Genomic DNA, 25,369 nt, shown 5'->3' on the forward strand with positions numbered 1-25,369 from the left:
CTGGGCGACAGAGTGAGACTCCATCTCAAAAAAAAAAAAAAGAAAGAAAGAAAAAGAAAAAAAAAAATTACCAAAACAAATTCTAGGGGGACAAATTACTTTGACAAAAAAGCTAAATTTATATATCATGGTTTGAAATCTCAATCAAAATCTATCACAAATCTTATCCAGAAAAACATACATTAACTGCACTTTTTCAGAGTCAGAATTCTATTTCAAGTAAGAGCTTCACATTTCTACAAAGTATTTTTTGGCCCAAAATTACATTACCACATTCTAATTGTTCATTGTTCCAGAGCATTCCTGCTTTTAGAGATTTAATAAGGAAGTCATCCTGCAATTAAGGCCAGGACAAGGTCTGATTCCAAAAAGACACAGCACCTGTATTCCAAGATCTATTAATCTGTATAACATTTGATCTAACTTTTTTAAGTTACCTAGTGCTTTAGCTATAAAAGAATCTCTAAAATTGCAATGTCTTTTGTTCTAATAATCTATTAATTAAGTAGAATTCTTAAGTAATAATCAGATAATAACAGAAAATGAGGCTACTAAGTATGAAGTTGCTTTTGGTCACTACAGATTTCAAGTGACCAAACCATAAATGTTATCAAATGAAAGATAAAAGAAAATGACAACTTTGAATCTTAAATATTTTCCTTAATGTATACTTATTTTGCTTTCACAAAAAATATAATATAGATATAATTTCAAAATGTACAATATGAATACAATTTCTATTCCTTTGTTTCATAAAACATCCTACAAAGCAGACAGAAAAGGCTTAAACCTTTGGATTCACTATTTAACAACTGGAAAGATATCTCTCAAATTTATGCATCAGTCTGTGTGTGGGTATTCAAGCAAATTTCTATGAGTCAACCTTCATGAATAGTATTCTTCACATACAGGAAAATGTAATAAAAAAAACAGAATTGATTTAAATTAAAAAAAAAAAAAACGATAATATTTAACCTCTGTGGGTTTTCCAATTTACTGAAAGCATCAGGAAGATGCTTAGCCAGATCCATCACTTCCTCAGAGATTGAAGTCAACTGTTTGTTCATGTCGCTAAGTAGGATTTCTTCCTCTAGGGGGGGAAAAACAAAAATCAATATTAATTTTCAAACCACAAAGCAGAGATATTCATTTAGTCACTTCATTAAATAATATTAGGGCTCAAATTTTCATTTTCTTTCCCTAAATGAATTCCAACAAAAAGACCTTCTTATTCAATCCCCAAATTGCCTCAGTTGCTTTCCCTCTCTTTCAAATTTTTACTGTTTCAATTTAAAGTAAATTCCAAATGATCTGCAGTCATATGGATTATAACCCAGCAGTTATTGGTCTAGGCAGAAGGAGAAGGTGGAAATGAGAATCTGAACCCATCTGTACTATTGCAAAATCAGAAGTCAGTATAACACCATGTATGCTGCTACTTAATAATACTGTTTAGTAAGCACAGCCTTCTCCAACAGTCATCCCTCATGCCTTCATTCCCAGTCATCACCAAAATAAAATGCAAGCCCTTCCTTTTTTTTTTTGAGACAGAGTCTCACTCTGTCGTCCAGGCTGGAGTGCAGTGGCGCGATCTCGGCTCACTGTAACCTCCACCTCCCGGCTTCAAGCGATTCTCATTCCCTAGCCCCCGGAGTAGCTGGGACTACAGGCATGTGCCACCATGCCCAGCTAATTTTTTTTTTTTTTGTATTTCTAGTAGAGACAGTGTTTCGCCATGGTGGCCAGGCTGGTCTCCAACTTCTGGCCTCAAGTGATCCGCCCACCTTGGCCTTCCAAAGTGCTGGGATTACAGGCATGAGCTACCACCCCAGCCAAAATAAAATGTAAGCCTTTCTAATCAGTGATCATCTTCCAAATTCTCAACTTCATCCTGCCTGGTACATCATTTACCATCAACAGCACAAAGCCTGCCCTGCTTTACCAAACACTTCCCCTGCTTAGAATTTATTCATCATCATTTCTCTCGTCCTTCAAAAGCCCATCTCCTCTGAAGCCTATGAGATAGAGCTACATAACCTGCTATTTGTGATTACTACAGTTATCTTGTCATCTCCAAACTGCATCCTTTCATCCCTTGGAGATCTTAACGCCTGATTCATTAACTGACTTTCCCTCCACTACTATTCCTGTGATAACCGCCAGTGACTTCAACATCCACAGGCCAGTTCATTGACCCCTGCATTTCCGACAATCTTTTCTTCAACAGACCTTAGCCACTCAATTCCATAGTCACACCGTTGACCTTACAAATGCCAATAAAATCACCACCTCCAGACTTCAACTGCAAGCCTTCCACCCTGAGAACACCAGCATACCTATCTTTCCTTCCAGCATGCTTTCCCCAGCAATACTTTGACACTTGCAGAACCAAATGCATTGATCCTATCACCTTTTCCTTACCTATCACCCTCCCTACTCCCACTCCCCACTGAGCCTTCCATTTCTCTCTTACCCACAATACAGTAATCATTCCTTTGTATCTATAGACTCTCAACTCCTTTGCTCTTCCCTCCCTCCATGGCAATTACCTGGCAAAACCTCTACTCTTAATAAAACCCACTTTTTTTTTTACCTACCTGATGCCTACACCCAAGCAGTTGAATATAGTTGAAAATAAAGCACATCGATGATGACACAAGTTATTTTAAACCCAGGACACAGATTTCAAACGCACCCTCAGCCCTGACTGTTAATTCTTCTGTTTCCCACTCTCAAAATGACTATTTCAAACATCTTCCTTTCTTTGTGAACCTCCAACACCTGTGAGAACAACTTCACCTTTTATTTCACTAAGAAAAAATGAAATAATAAGAGAATTACTTCATCTTCCCGCTTTTCAATTTGCTATTCAGTCTTCAGATCTCTACTCCCATTTATAGCAAAATTCCTTGAAAGAGTTGTCTATACTCACTCTCTCAAATTTTCTGCTCCCATTTCCTCCCAAACCAACTCCAACTAAGTTTTCACCCAAATCAGTAGAGCAACACTGCTTTTGAAAAGGTTACTGATGGGCTGGGCATGGTGGCTCACGCCTGTAATCCCAGCACTTAGGAGGCCAAGGCGGGTGGATCACGAGGTCAAGAGATCTAGGGCATCCTGGCTAACATGGTGAAACCCCGTCTCTCCTAAAAATACAAAAAAATTAGCCAGGTGTGGTGGCGGGCGCCTGTAGTCCCAGCTACTCGGGAGGCTGAGGCAGGAGAACGGCGTGAACCCAAGAGGCGGAGCTTGCAGCGAGCCGAGATTGTGCCACTGCACTCCAGCATGGGCGAATGAGCAAGACTCTGTCTCAAAAAAAAAAAAAAAAGAAAAGAAAAGGTTATTGATGGCCTCCACACCATCGAACCTAACTTAATTCTAGACTCTCATCTTACTCAACTTCTCCAAATGATTTAAAGCAATTGACAACTTCTTCCTATTTAAAACATTTTCTTCAGGTGGCTTCAGAACTAAACACCTCCTATACTTCCCTCCTTCGTTAGTGGTCCTCCCAGTCCTCTTTGCTGCTCTCTCCTCATCTTCCCAACCTCTAAATGCTGGTGTGCCTTTGAGGTCAATATCACGTCTATTCTTTATTTCATTCACTCCCTATTTTATCTCATTCAGTCTCACTGCTTTAACTACCATTGGATCTGAATTACATCTCCAACCTCAACCTTGAACTTTGGGATCATATTTCCAACTAAGATATTCTTTTGGATATCAATAATCATCTAAAACTTAGGATATCCAACACTGAAATCTAAAGTTTTCTCACCCAAACCTGTTCTTCTCATAATCTGTCCACTGTAACTGACCTTTCCATTCATCAGATGATCTGACCAAAATATCTTAACATTCTATCAATCTTCACACCTCACCCCTTACAGGGAATTCATCATCAAATCCCTCACATATATCTTCCAAATATCTACAGAAGCTACCACTTCTCATCACCTCTATTGCTACCAGTCTAATCCAAACAATTATTGTCTATTGCCTGGGCTGTTACAATAGCCTCCAAACTCTCTGCCAAAATGCCCTGGGGCTAAACATTTTTCCTTTTACAACAACCAGAAAAATCTTTCTAAAATAAAATTTTAATTATATAATTATTCTGCTCCAAACCCTCTATGGGTTTCCCATCACCCATCATCGTATTTATTTTCATTAATAAGAAATGAAGTCAGATTCACAGCCTACAAGGCCCTACGTGATGTGGCCCCACTTCCTTTTCTAGCCTCATTTCCTGCCACTCTTACCCTCACTCATTTCATTCAGTTATATGCACTGTTCCTCCAAACAAGCCAGCCAATCACCCTAGGAGGTTTTGCACTTTCTTCCCTCTAATCCAGCTATGCTCTTCTTTCAGATAACCACATGGCTCCCTCACTTCACCCAAAGGAAATGAAGGGGTGTGGTTCATTTGGCTTGTAAATTTTCCTGAGCAACTCTAACAATGCCTAACACATAAGCACTCAACAAATAAGTGTTATATGAATCAATAAACGTTCCCTTTCCAAACTAAGCTTCTAGAAGAACAGTTGTTTACACATGCCTTAGTTATTTCTAAAACAACTAAAACAAGCTTCTAAGAAAATGTTGTTTTCAAGCCAGACACAGTGGCCTGAAACCCGAGGTATTCAGGAGGCTGAGGCAGGAGGATCGCTTGAGGCCACGAGTCTGAGCCAGGCTGGGCAACATAATGAGAACCTGTCTCTGTTTCCACATTCCTTAGATCTAACTTACTCCTCTATTCACGTTAATATGATTTCCTCCTACCTCATTCTCTTGCGGTGGTTATAGGACCTTCATGTTACCAAAGCCTGTGGACTCTTCTCTGTTTGAATAGCATATGCTCCAAATGACCACTCCTCAAAACATTCCTTTGCTACCCAGTATAGCAAAGCTATTGTTTAAAAGATTACAAATGATCGGCGCATTGCCAAATCTAATGATGAATTCTAAGTCCTCAGTTTCTCAAACTCTCTGGTTTGAGTTTATCTCTGGTAAAACAGTTGATAGCATCCTCCTACTTAAAACATGTTCTTCACTTGGCTTTCTGCACACCACACCTCCTAATTTCCTCGATGTCTATGGCAACTCCTTCGGTGTCCCCTCCTCCACACAAATGTTCAACACTAAGAGTTCCTCGGGATTCTCAGTCCAAACTCTCATAACTCAAACTGTCCTCTGCGCTACAGCCAACACAACTAATTCTTACACCATCTCCACTTTGCTATCTTACAGGTCTCTCTCCCTTAATATACCTAAAATCAACTGTGTGACAATGCATCCCAAAATCTTGCTCTTCCTCAATGCTTTTCATCCCCGTTGCTTATGCCAACAACACAGGAATGATCCTTGACATGTGTCTTTCATCATTACCTCAAATTCCGTTGGTTTATTAAACGTATTTTGAGGCGGGGCATAGTGGCTCAATGCTTGCTCTATTAAATGTATTTTGAGGTCAGGTGTGGTAGCTCATGCCTATAATTCCAGCACTTTGGGAGGCTGAGGCGGGCAGAGGACTTGAGACCAGGAGTTCAAGACCAGCCTGGCCAACATGGCGAAACCCCATCTCCACTAAACATATAAAAATTAGCTGGGTGTGGTAGCAGGTGCCTGTAATCCCAGTTACTCAGGAGGCTGAGGCAGGAGAATCGCTTGAACCCAGGAGGTAGAAGATGCGGTAAGCTGAGATCGCATCCAGCCTGGGTGACAGAGCAAGACTCAAAAAAAGAAAAAAAAAAATGAATTTTGAATCTGTTAACTTCTCTCCACTCTCAATACAATTAACCGATTCAAGTTGCCATTACCTCTCACTTGGATTATTGTCACAGCCTTCCAAAAGATATTCCTCCTGTGACTCCTGCCTTCCTCCTACCATTCGTTTTTTATTCTAGAGCCCAAGTTCTTGTTTTTTTTTAATGTAATTCATTGCTGTGTTTAAAACCCTCAGTCACTTCGATTGCTCTTGGGAGGAGATATAAACTCCTTACCATGGCTCATCTGCTTTCCTTTTTCTGCTTCGCCTTCATCTGCCCAGTCCTATTCAATGTTCACTAAACTGAACTACTTTCAATTACCTATAGACACCATAATTTCTCTTACCTCTGAAACTTGGCACCTGTAATTTCCTGTACCCATTCTTTCCCATACTCTTCAGCTAGCTAACTTTTTTTTTTTTCTTTTGAGACAGAGTCTCACTCGTCATGCAGGCTGGAGTGCAATGGTGCAATCTCGGCTCACTACAACCTCCGCCTCCCAGATTAAAGCGATTCTCCTGCCTCAACCTCCCAAGTAGCTGGGATTACAGGCGCCCATTACCACATCCAGCTGATTTTTTGTATTTTTAGTAGAGATGGTGTTTGACCATTTTGGTCAGGCTGGTCTCGAACTCCTGACCTCAGGTGATCTACCCACCTTGGCCTCCCGAAGTGCTAGGATTACAGGCATGAGCCACTGCGCCCGGCCTTAGCTAACTCTTGCTCAGGTTTCAGGTCTGGCTTTTACCTGCACTTTCTCCAGGAAATATTCTATAATATTTACCCCAATATGTGTCAGATGCCTCTTGGTGTGCTAACTACTGTACCTTGTTTTCCCATGATGTAAGACTCATCTCCCTGCAATTGCTTTTTTCACTCATCTATATCCCCAATAAAACTGTAGGCCCCTCAAGAAACAGACTACACCTGGCTTGTTCACTAATGTATTCCCATATCGTAAAATGCTCAACAATATTTAATAAATGAGTAAATATATCTTTAACTACTATATCATTTGGTGTTACCATCTTGGGAATAAGTCAATGGGGAAACAATGTGTAAACATTCTTTTATGTTCTAATCTTTTTATCCTTTAACAAGAAGAAAAAAACAGTCTAATAATAAAAAGTGAAAGAGAAAAGTGGTCATTTGAAAATATCATCCATATGTACATGAAGAAAATTAGAGAATAGTGATGCTGATACTTCTGGCTGAATAACAGAAAGGAAGGGAGGGAGGAAGGCAGGCAAAAAGATGGTATTCTTGGTTATTAGGTTGGTGCAAAAGTAATTGTGGTTTTTGCCAATAAAAATTACCAAAACCACAACTGTTTTTGCACCAACCTAATACAACTCACTGGAATCTGAGTCAAGATGTCACAATGTATTCACACATATAATGCAATAAAGGGAAAAAAAGTGAAGGTCAAATAATGTAGCATTATAATGTAGCATTACAATGACAGGTACACAGATACCAGGACTTCCAGTACTGTGTTATTAATATGTATTACTTTAGTGAAAAATATAGTAAACTTTCCTTGGAAGCATTTTCATCAAAATTGTACATGTAACAAAATTGTACATGTAACCTACATGCAATTCCACAAACCATAAAGCCAAAAATTCATAAATCTCCTCTGTTAAATTGTAGTTTCATTATGAGTTAAATAAGTTCTTACATACTGCTTCCCTAATCAGCTTAAAAAACCTATCACCTGCCTCAGCTAATTAACATACAGTCATTCCTCCGTATCCTTGAGGGATTGGTTCCAGGAACCTCCCCACCACTGATATCAAATCCATAGATGATCAACTTTCTTATATAAAATGCTGCAGTATTTGCATATAACCTATACACATTGTCCTGTATACTTTAAATCATCTCCAGATTTCTTATAATACCTTATACAATGCCTACACATCACTTCATTCATATGGACTCAGTGTGGTACTCCATGCAGTAAATTCAACTTTTCCTTTTTTAAACTGTGAATTTTTTTTTTTTTGGCTGGAATGTTCTCAATCTGTGGTTGGCTGAACCCACAGATACAGAACCCAGGGATATGGAGGCTGACTCTAAGTTACAGCCACAAGACCTCTGACTACAGAGAACCAGCAGGCATTCATCAGAAGTGGCTCTCCAGCGAGGGGAAGTAAGAACAAAGACTCTTCTACCTTAACATATAAAGGAGAACCTGCCACCCACAGAGGCTCTGAATCCCTTCTCAGTGACAATTATAAAGAATATCATATCATTTTATATGAGGCAGTCATGCCATATTTTTAAGAGTATTTAGCAAAATGGTCTAATTTAATTAACATCTTAACAAACACAATCATTTACAATCTCCAAAAGGAAACTACAAGAATAGTGATAACTTTATATCAATACAGACGTTTTGAATAGTTTGTCCCTTTAAGTGTTCACAATTATTCTATAAAACAGACATTATGCTAGTATCCACATTCCACACTTGGAGAAACAGCTACATCCCAGGTCACACGGCTGGGAGTCACATTGGTCTGTGCAACAAAAAGCCTGGGCTCACCCACTCCACTACGTGGCTCCTTCTGCTCTCACTGGCCTATCAAGACCTCTAAAAACAGCACTGAGTTTGGATGACATGTCCATTATTTTTAGAGAAAAATCACAGAAAAAAGTTAGAAACGTAAACCAGTATGTTAGAAAGCACTGTAAAATGCTCAACAATATTTAATAAATGAATAAATATATCTTTACCTACTTTCTCATTTAGTGTTTATTAGCTACATCTTGGGGATAAGCCATCTCATATGTTTTAAAGTATTATATAGAAAGTATTTCAAATACTTATAGCAAGGAGGTATCATCTCCAGACTGGGAGAAAGCTGGTTGTGTCACTGCTATTATGAAAGCCACAAAGCCCCAACTCTAGAAGCCAAATACACAGCAATGCTACAAAGTAAAAGAAGTAAGGGCTGCTTTGCCACAAGTAACAAAGATGAAACACTAATCTTGGGCCCTGATGGATCCCACCCTAATGTCAGGAATGCTCAGACATTCAAGAAGTTATAGCACTAAATGCTTTGCAAATATGTGAATATTGCCTTTTTGGAGATAAACCTCACAAAAGAGTGAATTCACATTTTATTTATGGATCTTAACATACCTTTATTTATAGCAAACCTTTGCACAGCATCATCCAAAATTTCTAAATTTCGGTAAATAATAAAACCAGCCTATAAAAAAACAGAAAAATTTAAAAAGTATCCTAAAGATCACCGAAATAAAACAGTAAGTCTCATCTTCAGAAAAATCAAAGAGAATGATTCGCAAAGCACCCAAACATGGAATTCAACCTATTATGTGACACAAATATCAATATGTCCTCATTTAATAATCATACCAATTGTGAAAATTGAGAAAGTAAGCTGCCTAAGCCTTAAAAATTTGTTTTCACTTTTTCACTCAATATTACACACAATATCCAAATAAAATAACCTATAACGGAATCTAACAAAATGCAATCTAGTGAGAGAAATCCTACTTAAATCAGCTGAGAATGTTAGTCAGTATATGAAGAGTCCTCCTTCTAAGTCCTGTTAACAAGAACAATCAAGTCACATTGTTTTTTCATGAATAAAAATGCTACAGAACTTGTGCTAGCTCTCAACAAGTTTGGGGATATCTTTTAAAGGAAAATTATCATCCAATGTTCCTAACAAAAGTGAATTGTTGCTGGTTACAATTCAAAGGAGTTTCCATTCCTTTGATAGATGCAAAGGAGAAACCATAAAATATTCATCTACAAATGACAGCATGAATTAGGAGAAAACAAATTCACTGTGGAATAAAATACATTTCTTAAAAAATACACAATATTGCTAGATATAAAGATAAACCCAGATTTCACTACATACAAACATGCAAATATAAAAATATATCTAATGGCAGCAGCAAGCTAAATTTGGAGGCAATTTTTCTAAAATTTCACCACATTTTATGTATAAATATAGGAAATAAAGCCAGTTTCAAAATAGAAACTGTACTATAATTATTTTCATTCTGAATTGTTTATATATCAAATCCATCATCAGTACTATTTGTGCTTGCTCAGCCTGGGTTTCTTAGCCTTTCATGTTTTCAGCAAGTTCACATTTTTTTTTACATACAAATTAGATATTAATTTGGCTTCACGACAATGAAAATAACTAGCATTGAACAATCTGTTCAATATCGAGAATGAACAGTTTCACTAAATGTCTTCCTAAGCATTTTTCAATGCCAAATTGATATAAAATATTTTGGTAGAGTTTCTGCCACTACTACAATAAAATTTTTCTAAAGTCATTTATAATAATGTTTTTAAAACACATCACAATTTCTAAAGATCTTTAAGCACGTACATAAGCATCAGTGGCTGCATACAGTTTCTGGTCCTCAGTGAGAGGAAATTTACTCCAATTGCTACAGCGGATAGACTTGTCTTTCAGAAGCTGTTTACCTAAGAGGTGTTTAACCAGACCACTGAGGCTCCAGGTCTCTGTACATTTCAACTAGAAATGATGAAAAAGCAACACAGTAAAAATCAGTTCCTGTTTTCAGGTATTAACAAAAGACATCAAATGAACATACCACAAATAAAATTAGGAAATGTTATACCAAAATACAACCCACAGATAGCCTTCAACCAATTCCCTGTCACTAAAAGCCTCATATGCAGTCCACATTGTAAGAATTTAATTCTAGAATTTCCCTAATGTAGGTATTAAAATTCTTCGACTTTAAAAGTACTGTTCATGAAAAAAAAGCTGGTTAGTAGTCTTTCTACCTCCCAGCCAAATGAATAGTTGGCTAAATATGAGAATTTAATTTAATGACTTCATTAATAAAATATGTGAAATATAGGTGATGGAACTGATAGACAAACTTCCACTAAGAGCACCACAAGAGCTCCATTATGCTCTCCCTTAAATAAAAAAAAAGTTTTTTTTAAGTTACTGGTATAAATGTATTAAAAATATACACCTAAAACACAATTTTACATTTGCAAATATATGAATGTGAAAGAGTACCAAGAACTGGGAGGAAGGGAAGGAGAAGGCTTGCTTAAATAAACTGTATGAAATCTCAGCACTTTGGGAGGCCAAGGCAGGTGGATCACATGGTCAGGAGATCAAGACCATCCTGGCTAACATGGTGAAACCCCGCCTCTACTAAAAAAAATACAAAAAATTAGCTGGGTGTGGTGGCACGCTTGTAGTCCCAGCTACTTGTGGGGCTGAAGCAGGAGAATCACTTGAACCCAGGAGGCAAAGGTTTCAGTGAGCCAAGATTGCACCACTGCACTCCAGCCTGGGCGACAGAGCAAGACTGCGTCTCAAAAAAAAAAAAAGAAAGAAAGAAAGAAACTGTATGCCGGCCAGGTGTCGTGGCTCACGCCTGTAATCTCAGCACTTTGGGAGGCCAAGGCAGGCAGATGACCTGAGGTCAGGAGTTCAAGATCAGCCTGAACAACATGGAGAAATCCCATCTCTACTGAAAACACAAAATTAGCCAGGCATGGTAGCACATGCCTGTAACCCCAGCTACTCAGGAGGCTGAGGCAGGAGAATCACTTAAACCCGGGAGGTGGAGGTTGCAGTGAGCCGAGATCACACCACTGCACTCCAGCCTGGGCAACAAGAGCGAAACTCCATCTCAGGAAAAAAAAAAAGAAACTGTATGCCAAGACAGTGGATTAGAACTAAAGGTTTTCCATTGTGGAAGGCTGTGTAGCAATTCCTCAAAGACCTAAAGAAAGAAACACCATTTACCCCAGCAATCCCACTACTGGGTATATACTGAAAGGAATGTAAATCATTCTGTTATAAAGACATATGCAAGCATATGTTCACTGCAGCACTATTTACAATAGCAAAGACATGGAATCAGCCTAGATGCCCATCAATGATAGACTGCATTAAAAAAAAAAAAAAATTGTGGTACATATGCACCATGGAATAGTATGCAGCCATTAAAAAAAAATAAGAAGATCATGTTCTTTGCAGGGACATGGATGGCATTGGAGGCCATTATCCTTAGCAAACTTATGCAGGAACGGAAAAGCAAATACCGTATGTTCTCACTTATAAGTGGGATCTAAATGATAAGAACACATGGACACATAGAGGGGAATAACACACACTGTGGGAGGTGGAGGGTGGGAGAAGGGAGGAAGAGAATCAGGAAAAATAACTAATGGGTACTAGGTTTAATACCTGGGTGATAACCTGTACAATAAACCCCCATGACACAAGTTTACCTATGTCACAAACATGCACATGTACCCCTGATCGTGAAACAAAAATTAAAAAAAAAAAACTAAAGGTTTTCATTATAGAACATTCACTTGGAACTTTTTTATTGCTACAAAAACATTATATAACTTAAACTATTTTTTCAAAAACTCTAACATTCAGACAGAAAGTACATTCTGTGCAACACAAAATTATCTTCATTATGAAAATTGTATATATATTGATTTTACCTTTTTATTGGCAACATCTGTCAACTCCACAAAATTCTTCAATTTGATATCAAAGTCACGTAGAAGTTTCCATTGATCTCCTTCAATTCCTACACCTGCCTTTTTAATTGCTTTATTTTCAAGCAACATTTTTAATCCCTGGGGAAAAACTGTAACATTTTCTTGTTATTTCTGTAAGTTCTGTCAAGTATGATGGATTTATGTCCTACTTCTTATACATACCAGGTTTACGTTTAAATGTGTATTTAACAGTAATCTTAAATTCAGAAACATATTCACCTTGAGTATGTCTTAACTAAAGCAAATGGTCCTGATTGATAAATGACAAGAAAAAATAATCAGTTTCAATGCCACTCCTGCTAGCAATAGCAGTATATATCCTGGTCAGTTAGCCCCTTAACATTTCAGTTTTCTCTTCTCTAAAACAGAAAAAATGTCAATGCCTCACAGGTATGTTGTGAAAATTAAATAAAACAAGGAATGCGAGTGAATCAGGTAGAACATAAATACTTAAATAAATTTAAGATAATGAGAGAATGGCCAGCTAATAAAAGAACTTAATTTTATAGGGATAAAGTTGACATATTACAATTATCAGCCATAAAAAAATGAAATGAAGAGACACCAACCTGACATGGAAGAAATGTGGAACAAGTAACATTTGCTCTCAGAAACACACAACTGAATTAGCGCAACTTTGCCAAGTTTCCCTTTATTGTATAATGGTGGCCACTCCATGTCAAATCCCACGACATCCCCATCTGATAGACTCATGCTGAGGGGGGAAAAATCGTGTAAATTAATTACGTTAAAATTTTAAACTTCTGTGTAATTAAAGACATAATTCAAAAATTAAAAGGCAATCACAGATAAGTTATCTGCAGTACATACAACTGATAATGAACAGCCAGAAAATATGTAAAATTGCTTGAAAAAAAGTAAGAAAAGACAAATTATTCAGCAGAAAAATAGAGAAAAATATGAACAGGTAATTCCCAAAAGAAAATCCAAATGACCTATAAATCCAAAAGATATGGCCAGGTTTGGTGGTTTACCCCTGTAATCCCAGCACTTTGGGAAGTCAAGGCAGGAGGACTGCTTGAGACTAGGAGTTTAAGACCAACCTGTGCAACACAGCATGTCTCTACCAAAAAAAAAAAAAATTAAAAATTAACTGGGTGTGGTGGCACACACCTGTAGTCCCAGCTACTCAGGAAGCTGAGGCAGGAGGATCACTTGAGTCCAGGAGTTCAAGGTTAGCGTGAGCTATGATCACATCACTGCACTTCAGCCTGGGTAAAAGTGCAAGACCCTGTCTCCAAGAAAAACAAAAATAAAAAATAAATTTTAAAAATCCAAAAAGAAATGTGAAGACACTGCTTCTCACTAGAAGTCAAAGAAATGCAAATTAAGTCTACATGATTTCACATCTATCTGACTGGTAAAAATTAAAGTTTCAGAATACCAAGTGTTAAGAGGATATCTATCAGTGGGGAATGTATAAATTGGTAAAATCCTTTTGGAAGAAAACTTTGACAATGACAATATCTAGTTGAAGGTGCATAAACACTATGACCTGGCAAGTTTTGTCACAAATAAATGAAACCCTCAGAAACAAAGAGACATGTTTAAGAATGTGCATTGCAACACTGTTCCTACTGGCAAAACTTAGAACCAAACTAAATTTCCATTAACAAGAGAATGGACTGAACCAGCTGTTGCATAAGGAAATATTGTAAGACACAACAGTTAAAATGTAACTATACAGATCAACAAGAAAAATTCTCAAAAACATAGTGTTGAGTAAAAAAGACAAGTTACAGAGTACACATAGTTTGTTAGCCTTTTTTGAAGTTTTTAAATGGGCAAAATAACATTATATAATATTTTCAGATATAAAATTATTAAGTACTATCATAAAAAACATGTGAGCAGCCAGTGGCTCATGCCTGTAATCCTAGTGCTTTGAGAGACCAAGGCAGGAGGATCACTTGAAGCCAGGAGTTCAAAACTAGCCTAGGCAACATAGTGAGACCCTGTCTTTAAAAAATATAAATAAATAAATTAGCCAGGCATGGCAGCACATACCAGTAGTTCTAGCTACTTGAGAGGCTGAGGCGAAAGGATCACATGAGCCCATAAGGTTGAGGCTGCATTGAGTATGATCTCACCACCGCACTTCAGCCTGGATAACAGAGCAAGACCCTGTTTTTACTAAAAAGGAAAAAAAAATGCATGAAACTCATAGAAGTTATCTCAGAGGGGCACAGGGGGAGAATCAGAAAGAACAAACATGGGGCTTCAGCTATATTTTAATGTTTCATTTCTTGATAAAAGAACTGAAGAAAACAGGCCAGGTGCAGTGGCTCACACCTGTAATCCCAACACTTTGGGGGGCCAAGGCAGGCAGATTGCTTGAGTCCAGGAATTCAAGACCAGCCTGGGCAACATGGCAAAAAACCCATCTCTATAAAAAAATACATATAAAAATTATCCGGGCGTGGTGGTGCATGCCTGTAGTCCCAGCTACTCAGGAGGCTGAGGTGGGAGGATTACTTGAGCCCAAGAGGCAGAGGTTGCAGTGAACCAAGATCACACCACTGTCACTCCAGCACGAGCAACAGAGTAAGACCCTATTAACAAAAAAAAAAAAAAAAATTTGAAGAAAATTAAGATTTGATAAACAAAGTGGGAGGAATATGCATATTTATTATATTGTTATCTATTGTTGTTGATACTTGCTTATTTAATAGTTGTTAAAAAATTGAAAATATATTTAAAAAATAAAAGAAACTCAACTTCTGCTTCAGACCAACATTATAATGAGGCCAGACTCACCCTCCCACCAAAAACAAATCTAAACTTGGACAAAACATATAAAACAACTGTTTTGGATACTAGACAACAGGCAGTACAGGACTTCCAAGGGAAGGGAAATGAAGGGTGAACCTTACAGTTGCCCCACATTCTTCCTGGGACCCACTGCAGACAACAGAACAGGGAAAAGAATCACAAGAAGAGCACTGAGTTGGGGAGACAGAGTTCAGAGCCCTGGAAACTGAAAGACCTGGAACTCCCAGGGTAGAGTTCTGGAGAGGAGGAAGTTAGGCAGGAAGAGCGCTCCAGAAATCTTCCTAAGGGACTCCTTTGGTCTTTGCAGAATACGAAGACAAGCATGCATAGACCATAACTCTATAGGGCCGGACAAACAACCATAAGCTGAATGATTCTCAGGACGGACTTACACAAAGGTAAGAGGCATTAAAGCTCTGAAAAGTCAGAGAACAGATGGCTGATCACCAGAGGCAATCAACAAAGACTCCAGAAGGGTCACATCTTATTAGAAGGCTAAATTACCCTTAGACTAAAGGCAAATGTGGACCTTCCCTGATCAAGCTTGAAAACAAGCCTCAAAACATAAAGTTGATCTTCAAGTAACTTAGATGTCTGACAAAGTTCCTTTCGTTAAAGGAAAACAATAAAATCTAACATTCCACAAAGTAAAATCACAATGCCTAATCTAAGAAAAAAAAAATTAACAGCTGTAAGAATAAACAGGAAAATATAACCCAAAACCAGGAGAAAAATCATCCAACAGAAAGAAAAAAATCCTAGAATAATGGAATTAACAGACAAGTACATTAAAACAGCTATTAAAAATATGCTAAATATATTCAAGAATTTCAAAAGAAACACGAATAATGAGAGCTAAAATGGAAAAAAAAAAAAAAAAAAAAAAGAAACACGAATAATGAGAGCTAAAATGGAAAAAAAAAAAAAAAGAACCAAATGGAACTTCTAGAGATAAACAAAATAATGTAGTATCTAAATAAGGAAATTCACAGGATGGTATAAATAGACCAGACACTACAGAAGAAAAAAATATAAGTGAACTTGAAGACATAGGAAACGAAACTATTGAAGCTATTCAAAATGAAGCACAGAAAGAAAAGGAAGAAAGAAAAAAAGACTAAAAGGAAACAGCCTCAGTGGCCTGCGACACAGTATCAAGCAATCAAACTTGTGTGTACTAAGAGTCCCAGAAAGTGAAAAGAATAACAGGATAGGAGGAAAAAAGATCTGAAGACATTTTTCAAATTTGATTAAAGGTATAAGTCCACAGATCAAAAAAATTCAATGAACTCCAAGCCAAATAAACATCAACCACATTACACAAGGGCACAGCATAATCAAATTGTTGGAAATCTGTGGTAGCAAAAATTTAAGGTATCCAGAGGAAGGGAAAGCAAACACAAAAACTCTGCCTGCCTTTTATAAAATACATAGAAGTCATCAAAACTACAATTCTTCAAGTCACTTTTGCTAATTGCCTTCAGAAATGCCATACTGTAGCAATGCTGAAGGTAAAATGGTAGAGTTAATATGTAATCATAAACAACAGATTTTACCTCCTCTGTGAAACTAATTCAGTATAATGAATCCCAAAGTGGCCAGATAACTATAGTAGAAGTAAAAACACTTGAATGTTATTTCTAGCTTATATCTACACCAGTAGACCATTAATAAATAGCTTAACTTACCTCTGCCTTTTGTTTGTTTGTTTGTCTGAGACAGAGTCTTGCCCTGTTGCCCAGGCTGGAGAGCAGTGGTGTGATCAAGGCTCACCGCTGCCTCAACCTCTTGGGCCCAAAACCTAGGCCTCCTGAGTAGCTAGGGCCACACACACCTGGATACTTTTTAAATTTTTTTTATAGAAATGGGGTCTTACTATGGCTGGTCTCCAACTCCTGGGCTCAAGCGATCCTCCTGCCTTGGCCTCCCAAAGTGTAGGGATTATAGGCATTAGCCACTGTGCCCAGCACCTCTGCTTTTTTTAACTCAATATGTAACAAATTTTTTTCCTTTTTTTAAAGAAAAAAAAAGACAGGTATAACAACTTCAAAAAAGATCTGAATGAATTCCTTATTACTTCTGTTTTATGCTTTGAGAGCCTTGGATTGCATTATTGCAGTCCTAATTTTACAAGGCAACCTTTAAAAATACTAACAGACATTTCTGTTTTTTGTTGGTTTGCAGGTTTGTTTCTTGTTTTTTTTTTTTTTTTTTTTTGAGACGGAGTCTTGCTCTGTCGCCCAGGCTGGAGTGCAGTGGCACAATCTTGGCTCACTGCAACCTCCGCCTCCCAGGTTCAAGCAATTCTCCTGCTTCAGCCTCCTGAGTAGCTGAGACTACAGGCGCCCACCATCACACCTGGGTAATTTTTTGTATTTTTAGTAGAGACGGGGTTTCACCGTGTTAGCCGGGATGGTCTCAATCTCCTGATCTCGTGATCCACCCACCTCGGCCTCCCAAAGTGCTGGGATTACAGGTCTAAGCCACCGTACCTGGCCTCTAATGTTTAGTTAGAACATTTTTTAAGGATCATTTGTTAGAATTGTTGCTAATTAAACACAACAGAGCCAATCACAGCCGCTATTCAATATTACTATGTTGATATTTTTAATGAAATATAAAGGCGCATTTAAAGGTTGAATAATTTTTGCATTTTTTCCCTAAATTGGTAAAATAAACACAATATATTCAATAGCTCTATATATAACATCTTAAGTACTAAAAGTTAAAAAAAACTGTCATGCTCACTTCAGCAGTACATACACTAAAAAAGTTAAAAAAACTGTCTAAAGTAATAGAAAAGCATACGCATGAAAAAAACTGACAGATTACAAATTAATTCAGTGACTATTTTTTATTTGAAACGTAAAACTTGGTGAGAGTCTATACATAGAAATAATTATCTATTGAACACACACCTCAACTATAAAACTCAGTATATTCACAAATATTACATTATTACCATAATAGTACCTTCTAAGGGTCCAAATTCAAATGAAATCAGGAAATTCAAATCACTTACCAAATATCTTCTGACAGGAAAGAGCAATCACTAGCGTCATAACTATACACAATGGATCCAGTGAATTCTAAGAAGGGGAGGTCGTCTTCAAAAACACTCTTCCGAGCACATGCCTTGAGTTTAGTAAATTTCAAAAGAGGCACAAAGTTCACATCAAATAACAAATGTTGACTGAAATAACAAAGTTCACTGAAGCATTCTATTTATAGTTCTAAGTTTTATCAATTAATGTTTTATAAACTAATGAAGTCATAAAGAAAACTAAACAAAGAAAAAGTCATCCCATTGTAAAATTATTTCTCCTAACAAGTTTATCTTCAAACCTCTAATCCCACTTTCATAAAAGCATTTATTTTCCTGAGTTTTTTTTTCTGGTAATTATATTCGTATTGTAGTTGTAAGAATAATGTTGCCTTAAAATGCTTAAGGCTGGGTGGCAAACAAAAAATTCAACAAAGGTAATGTTGTCTAAATTATCTGAACTAGAACAAACTGGTAAAGTCAACCATGCAAACTGAATATAAAAAGAGAAAATATACAGTAAGAATTCTCATTTTGTAAACCCAATTAAAGTTTATTCCAGTTTACCCTTTCAACAACTAGGTCCTGGTGCATTTAGACAACAGCAACTCTGACCTAAACAATGACTTGAAGTTTACAAGTAACAACTGACTCTTTGCACAGTCAAATACAAATTAAATTTCCCACCTGAAAGAATAGTCAATAAACAACATACCTTTCTTTCTTCTACAGCACATCTTTTATTCTGCACATTCATCCATTCAGGACATTTCCGCTGCCGTGAAGTTGTTTCCAATTTTTTTTCATTCATCTTTGAAATGTCCTATTTGCAGAGTCCAAAAAAACAATGTCTTCATGGGTAAATACAAAACAATATCTGAAAAAAATTGAGAGGTAGTACTGTCGATATGAATGAAAACCAAACATACATATCTAAAGTAAGTTATGACACCTAGGTCCAAGCATAAGTTACAAGAGCTAGAATTACAAAAGAAAACAGATACAATATGCTGCATCTAATAATTATACGTTTAGTATTTCTTCCTCTTAAAACCAATCAGCCATTTTAATTGACTTGTATAATTCTGACAGTTTCAAAATTTTTTTATTTTTTTATTTTTTTTAGACAGTTTCAAAATTCTATTATTCTATGACTTTGATTCTTAAGAATAACCTCACCTCACTATGAATGAAAATCCTTGAGTATATGAATTATTATGAATTCCTGACATTTTAAATTTTCTACATGATTATTCTGTCTTAAGATCTAAGTAAATTCAGCAAAACTATTAGATTTATTCACAAGTCTACTTAAAGATTTAATTTTGAAGACAGATAATAGCTCTTCTACATTAAGGATTTTTATTTTGCTCCCCGCCTAGTAAGTGAACAAATTTCCCTAAGAATGAGTTTTTTAGAGGATTTTTAAAAAATCTGTTAATATCTTTGAGGGCACCCCTCAATGTAAACCAAAATTCAAGTATAATTAAAGAAAATACAGTGAATAAGAATCTTCCAAAGGTGATGTGTGCATTAAAAATAATAATAATAATAACATATTTGTTTTGTTAATAGTAAAATGGATCCGTACCCTGATATGACTCATACTAAATTGAAATAGCCTTAGCTCAAGGCTTAGTTCTTAGTAAATTCCTCAAACTTCAACCTTAGTTCCCATTACTTTAGCTTTCTAATAAGGAGGTAGCAGTTTTTTTGTTTTTTGTTTTTTGTGTTTGAGATGGAGTCTTACTGTGTTGCCCAGGCTGGAGTGCAGTGGCATGATCTCGGCTCTCTGCAAGCTCTGCCTCCTGGGTTCACGCCATTCTCCTGCCTCAGCCTCCTGAGTAGCTGGGACTACAGACGCCCATCACCACGCCCAGCTAATTTTTTGTATTTTTTAGTAGAGAGGGGGTTTCACCGTGTTACCCAGGATGGTCTCGATCTCCTGACCTCATGATCTGCCCACCTCAGCCTCCCAAAGTGCTAGGATTACAAGCGTGAGCCACCACGCCCAGCCAAGGAGGCAGCAGTTTTTAATGTAACACTGAAGAGTCTCATGATGAAACAGGATGTTAATGTTAACTACACTAACTATTTATGATTTGAGGATAGTCTGTTGTATTTGATATTTAACAATATAAATTCTGACAAAATTAAACAATATGCAGCAACTATCCCAAGCATGAATCAGAAACTGAAAATACTGATAATTTATGGAACAAAAAAATTTAAAAATGACTTTATCAAACAAATTTTCCATTTAGAACAAACTCCATCACTATTGTGCATTGGGAAGGAAAGGGTTAACAGAGCAGGTTTGTAACTCATTCTTTAACCACTGGGGGAGAGAGAATGAAAGACCTCCACCAAGGTTCCCAGTAAACATCCCAATGACATCAAACCAGAAGGCAGCTTACTAAGGGTCTTTATTAGTAGAAAAATACCAAACAGTCCATATCTAGAAAACGTTAGCAAGAAAGAGTTCAACTATCTAGATTGTTTATTGTTAATGAGCCTGGAGATTTTTTATTGTTAATGAGCCTGGAATTACGGATTTATTAATTTATGCTTGAAAATGTGGGGTAGTCAAATAAAGCACACAATTACAAAAAATAATACAGGAGTCCCAATATCAAAACAACTTCCTTTGTGCAATGTTTTTGCACATATTGCTTAAAACTAGTGTGTTAATACAAAACCACAACGCGTCCTAATGCAGAAGAAAGGTACATTTTTGTAATTTGTTTCTCACGGTTTGGGACTCAAAAAAAGAATGTTCTATCTGCAATTGGTGATTGCTTATATTCACTGAATCATGATCAAAGTTTGCCGATGGGTACAACTCAACTCTTGGGGTTGCCACATGCATCATATGTAGTGAAAAAATATGTCAAATACATATGCTTTATTAACTGTAAAGCATTTTATATATGTCACTGGTTATCAATAAGTGTATATTTTGTCACAAATTCAAAATCCTCGACAGGAGAAGTCAAAAGTTGATCCCAGATTATATATGTAAAATCAGTTCTTAATCTTAAAATATATATTTATAAAGCTGGAAAACAAGTTTCTGCTATATGTAGAGTAGGTCTCATTGGCAAAATGCCAGAAAACAGAGGTTTCCACAAGTAACACAAACTTTATAAAAACACCTGTAGACTTCTGAAATTTTGTAAGTAATTCATTTACACTGCCAAAACAGAAATAAACTTCAATAACTCTTTCCTTCTATCTATAACACTAAAATCATTTTAATTCGAAATATGTAATTTTTAGATGTAAATGCTCTTTTGCATGCAAAATTCTATCTAGATACTTCCAGGCAAAGAATTTGAATGTAAATTTGTTTACAAACCTAACATCTTTGTCAAATTTACTTATATCTTGGGATAGATAAAAAGCACACCGAAAATTAATGTTGTGGAATAACTTGCAATAGGGAAATCCTTTACCATACATGAGGATTGTAATTCCTGACGAGGTAAAGGTTATTCCTGGTCAAATTCACAGTATAAAATAATTTTTTATTTACATACGTACTCGTTATGTCATTCAGCATGTATGACTTTGACATGTCTTTTTCTAAAATCACATGTTTTAGCTTCTGCACAGCAAATCAGTGTGAACAGACAACCTACAGAATGGGAGAAAATTTTTGCAATCTATCCATCTGACAAAAGTCTAATATCCAGAATCTACAAGGAACTCAAACAAATTTACAAGAAAAAAAAAATCCTATTAAAAAGTGGGCAGAGGACGTGAACAGACACTTCTCAAAAACAGACATTTATGCAACCATGAAACATGAAAAAAAACTCAACGTCACTGATCAGTAGAGAAATACAAATCTTTTTGGTATACAAATCAAAATCACAATGAGATACCCTTTCATGCCAGTCAGAATGGCGTATATTAAAAAGTCAAGAAACAACAGGTGCTGGCAAGGCTGTGGAGAAATAGGAATGCTTTTACACTGTTGGTCGGAATGTAAACTAGTTCAACCATTGTGGAAGACAGTGTAGTAATTCCTCAAAGACCTAGAACCAGAAATACCATTTGACCCTGCAATCCCATTACTGAGTATATACCCAAAGGAATATAAATCATCCTATTATAAAGATATAAGCATATGTATGTTCACTGCAGCACTATTCACAATAGCAAAGACATGGAAACAACCCCAATGCCCATCAATGACAGACTAGATAAAGAAAATATGGTACATATGCAATGGAATACTATGCAGCCATAAAAAGGAAGAAGATCATGTCCTTTGCAGGGACATGGATGGAACTGAAACCCATTATCCTCAGCAAACTAACAAAGGAATAGAAAACCAAATACCACATGTTCTTACTTGTAAGTGGGAGCTGAACAATGAGAATATATGGGTAACGACACACACTGGGTCCTGGAGGTGCGACAGCATCAGGAAAAACAGCTAATGTATGTGGGGCTTAATACCTAGGTGATAGATTGATAGGTGGGGCAAACCACCATGGCACACATTTACCTATGTAACAAACCTGCACGTCCTGCACATGTATCCTGGAACTTAAAATAAAATTATCTTTTTTAAAAAACATGTATTTTATAATTTCATAATGCTTCATATTGTACCTTTAAAGGATTTTAAACCCCCCTTTAAAATAACGTATTATGACTTGCTTTGGACTTTTCCTGAAATCTTGTCTATCTACCACTATCTACAATTTTTCAACCTTTATCATTATTTTAAAGGCTGTCTGGAATTTTTGTTGTTGTTGTTTTGTTGCTTAATTTTGGTTTTGGCCAGGCACAGTGGCTCATGCCTGAAATCCTAGTACTTTGGGAGGCTGAAGCAGGAGGACTGATTGAGGGCAGGAGTTCAAGACTAACTTGGTCAACATAGTGAGATCCCATCTCATATTAAAAAAAAAATTGTTTTTTATTTTGAACGGCTTAGTCGGAATATGTTTGTCTTTCAGTATGGAAATGAAAATTAATCTCATTCACAGGTGGTATAAAAAGTTGTTTTCCTTTTCACCTTACTTTCATTACTTTCTTCAGTTTCCTCTTTCTCTTTTTCCATTTTTTTCCGACTTGATGAAATTATCATGCATTCCCCTTTTCCTCATTATTCATGTTAAAATGCACTGGGTTTATGCTACACTCTACTCCTGACCAAGACTTTTTAACAATATTTTCTTCGAATTCTACATAGCAACCACTACAAAGAAGCAAATGGCAAAAGAGAAGGCTTTGCTCTCATAGACTGAAAACTCCTTTTTCACCATTAACCAGTATTCCAACAACTTAGTCTCTTCAAATTGTATGTATTTCAAGGGTGCAAAAATTCTTTAAGTCTAATAGCTTCTCCTTTTCTTTAATTAGGAAATATGTTAATTTATTCAGATGATTTAAGTAAGCTTTGAGTAAACATGAACTTTTTTATATCAAGTATTTCAAAATAATACTAAGGCTTTGTCATAGACACACACTGACTTTCCTCTACTAGCACTATTAATTCTTCTTTAGGATTCAAATAACACCAATTAAACATCACTTATAAAACCATTTTAACTTCACTTTTCCAAAGCTGAATTTTTGCTCTGAATCCATAAATTCTGTCATATACCTTAACGTATTTTCCACACGATCATTGCATTTTTTTATAGAGTGAATTCAAGCACTCAAAATGTCAGTGAAGGATACCACTTTTTGAAGCCAATAACTACACTTCAACAAATCTGCAAAGTAAGAATCACTCACATGGAATAATTTAAATGTTTCCTTTTCGCTTATAAACCTTCCTTTGGACTGTCCACATAATCAGTAATAAAATAGCTCATCGCATTTCTTCACCTAAAGGTGAAAAGAAGGTACTATAGGAGCTTGGATTTAGTTAGGCTCACCATTTGAATTTTTAATGTAATCATTTAATGTGAAATTCCAAACCACAGGCAAGTTTTAATTTACAACTGCTTCTGCATGAATAAGACAATCTGTTACTTGGAATAAAGTTTTAGATTGAACTTAATGGAAAGCTTTTATATCTTCCTGTCATTACCTGTCCCAAACTTCCACTCTGTTTCCATAGTATCTTGTACGTTTCAAAGTATTCATTTATCTCTTCGAATATTTCATCCCCAGTTGGTTTGGGAACTTCTCTTTGCCAAGCAAATAATGTCTTCCAGTTCTTCAGGGATTCTATACAGTCTTCAAACTGAGAATCATTACAAAAGTTTATGAATTCATATCTGAAATGAATGCCTTTTTGATTAAATAATCTTCTGGATCAGTGTTGTGTTTATGTCATTCCACAAATCTTCAATGTATCTTCTAATAGAATAATTGAAAATGGCAGCTCTTCAATTTCCTTTGCCTCATTGGTCTCAAACATAGTGTTCCAAACAGGCAGGAAAAAAATAGCAGCCTCAGCAACCCAGCGAGGTACCTTGGATTCATTAATTGTGCAACCCTATAACTAGCTTCTTGAGCTCAATCTGATTATCATGTTTATCAACCTCCTAATAATAAATTATGGCTAAATAATTAAGTATGGTACATCCATAAAACAACACTACACAATCATTAAAAATAACGTTCTTATAAATATTCAAGTGAAAAAAGCAAATTAAAAAATTAAGGAGCAGGAGCTCATGTGTGTAATCCCAGTACTTTGGGAGACCAAGACAGGCAGATGATTTGAAGTCAGGGGTCTGAGATCAGCCTGGGCATATGGCAAAACCCCATCTCTACTAAAAACACAAAAATTAGGGGGACATGATGGTGCATGCCTGTAATCCCAGTTACTTGGGAGGCTGAGGCACAAGAATCACTTGAGCCCAGGAGGCAGAGGTTGCATTGAGCTGAAATCTTGCCACTGCACTCCACCCTGAGCAACAGAACAAGACTGTCTCAAAAAGAAAATTAGACTCTAATTGTATAAACTAAATACGCATGTATGTTTGTGTGTAAGTCTGGACCAATGTATACCAAAACATTAGTGGTTATCTCACAATTGCAAATGGTTTTTCCTATTCTTCTTTATACTTTTCTATCTATTCTAACTTTTCTCTAAGAACATGCATTCCTTTTAACAATCAGGGGACAAAAGTATGTCAATAAAATGAAAAAGTAATTTTTTAATGAATAATCAAGGCTACATTTTTTCATGCTATAGAACAAGGGCCAGCAAATTTTTTCTCT

The 25,369-nt window shown here is 36.4% G+C and overlaps 1 protein-coding gene across 1 annotated transcript in view; it reads right to left on the bottom strand.

Annotated features, from left to right (window-relative positions):
* Nucleotides 1-18,986, bottom strand: part of WRN (Werner syndrome, RecQ helicase-like) — a 115,739-nt gene extending 96,753 nt beyond the window's left edge. The window contains exons 1-7 of the mRNA XM_011944529.1: nucleotides 18,891-18,986; nucleotides 18,155-18,267; nucleotides 12,909-13,054; nucleotides 12,280-12,428; nucleotides 10,157-10,306; nucleotides 8,920-8,989; nucleotides 976-1,090 (exon numbers count right to left, since the gene is read on the bottom strand). Of these exons, the coding sequence (XP_011799919.1) occupies nucleotides 976-1,090; nucleotides 8,920-8,989; nucleotides 10,157-10,306; nucleotides 12,280-12,428; nucleotides 12,909-13,054; nucleotides 18,155-18,267; nucleotides 18,891-18,986 (839 nt within the window). The remainder of the gene's footprint in view (nucleotides 1-975; nucleotides 1,091-8,919; nucleotides 8,990-10,156; nucleotides 10,307-12,279; nucleotides 12,429-12,908; nucleotides 13,055-18,154; nucleotides 18,268-18,890) is intronic.
* Nucleotides 18,987-25,369: the final 6,383 nt, after the last annotated feature.

This window comes from Colobus angolensis, unplaced genomic scaffold (genome assembly GCF_000951035.1).
Source record: "Colobus angolensis palliatus isolate OR3802 unplaced genomic scaffold, Cang.pa_1.0 Scaffold233, whole genome shotgun sequence".
Taxonomy (NCBI): domain Eukaryota; kingdom Metazoa; phylum Chordata; class Mammalia; order Primates; family Cercopithecidae; genus Colobus; species Colobus angolensis.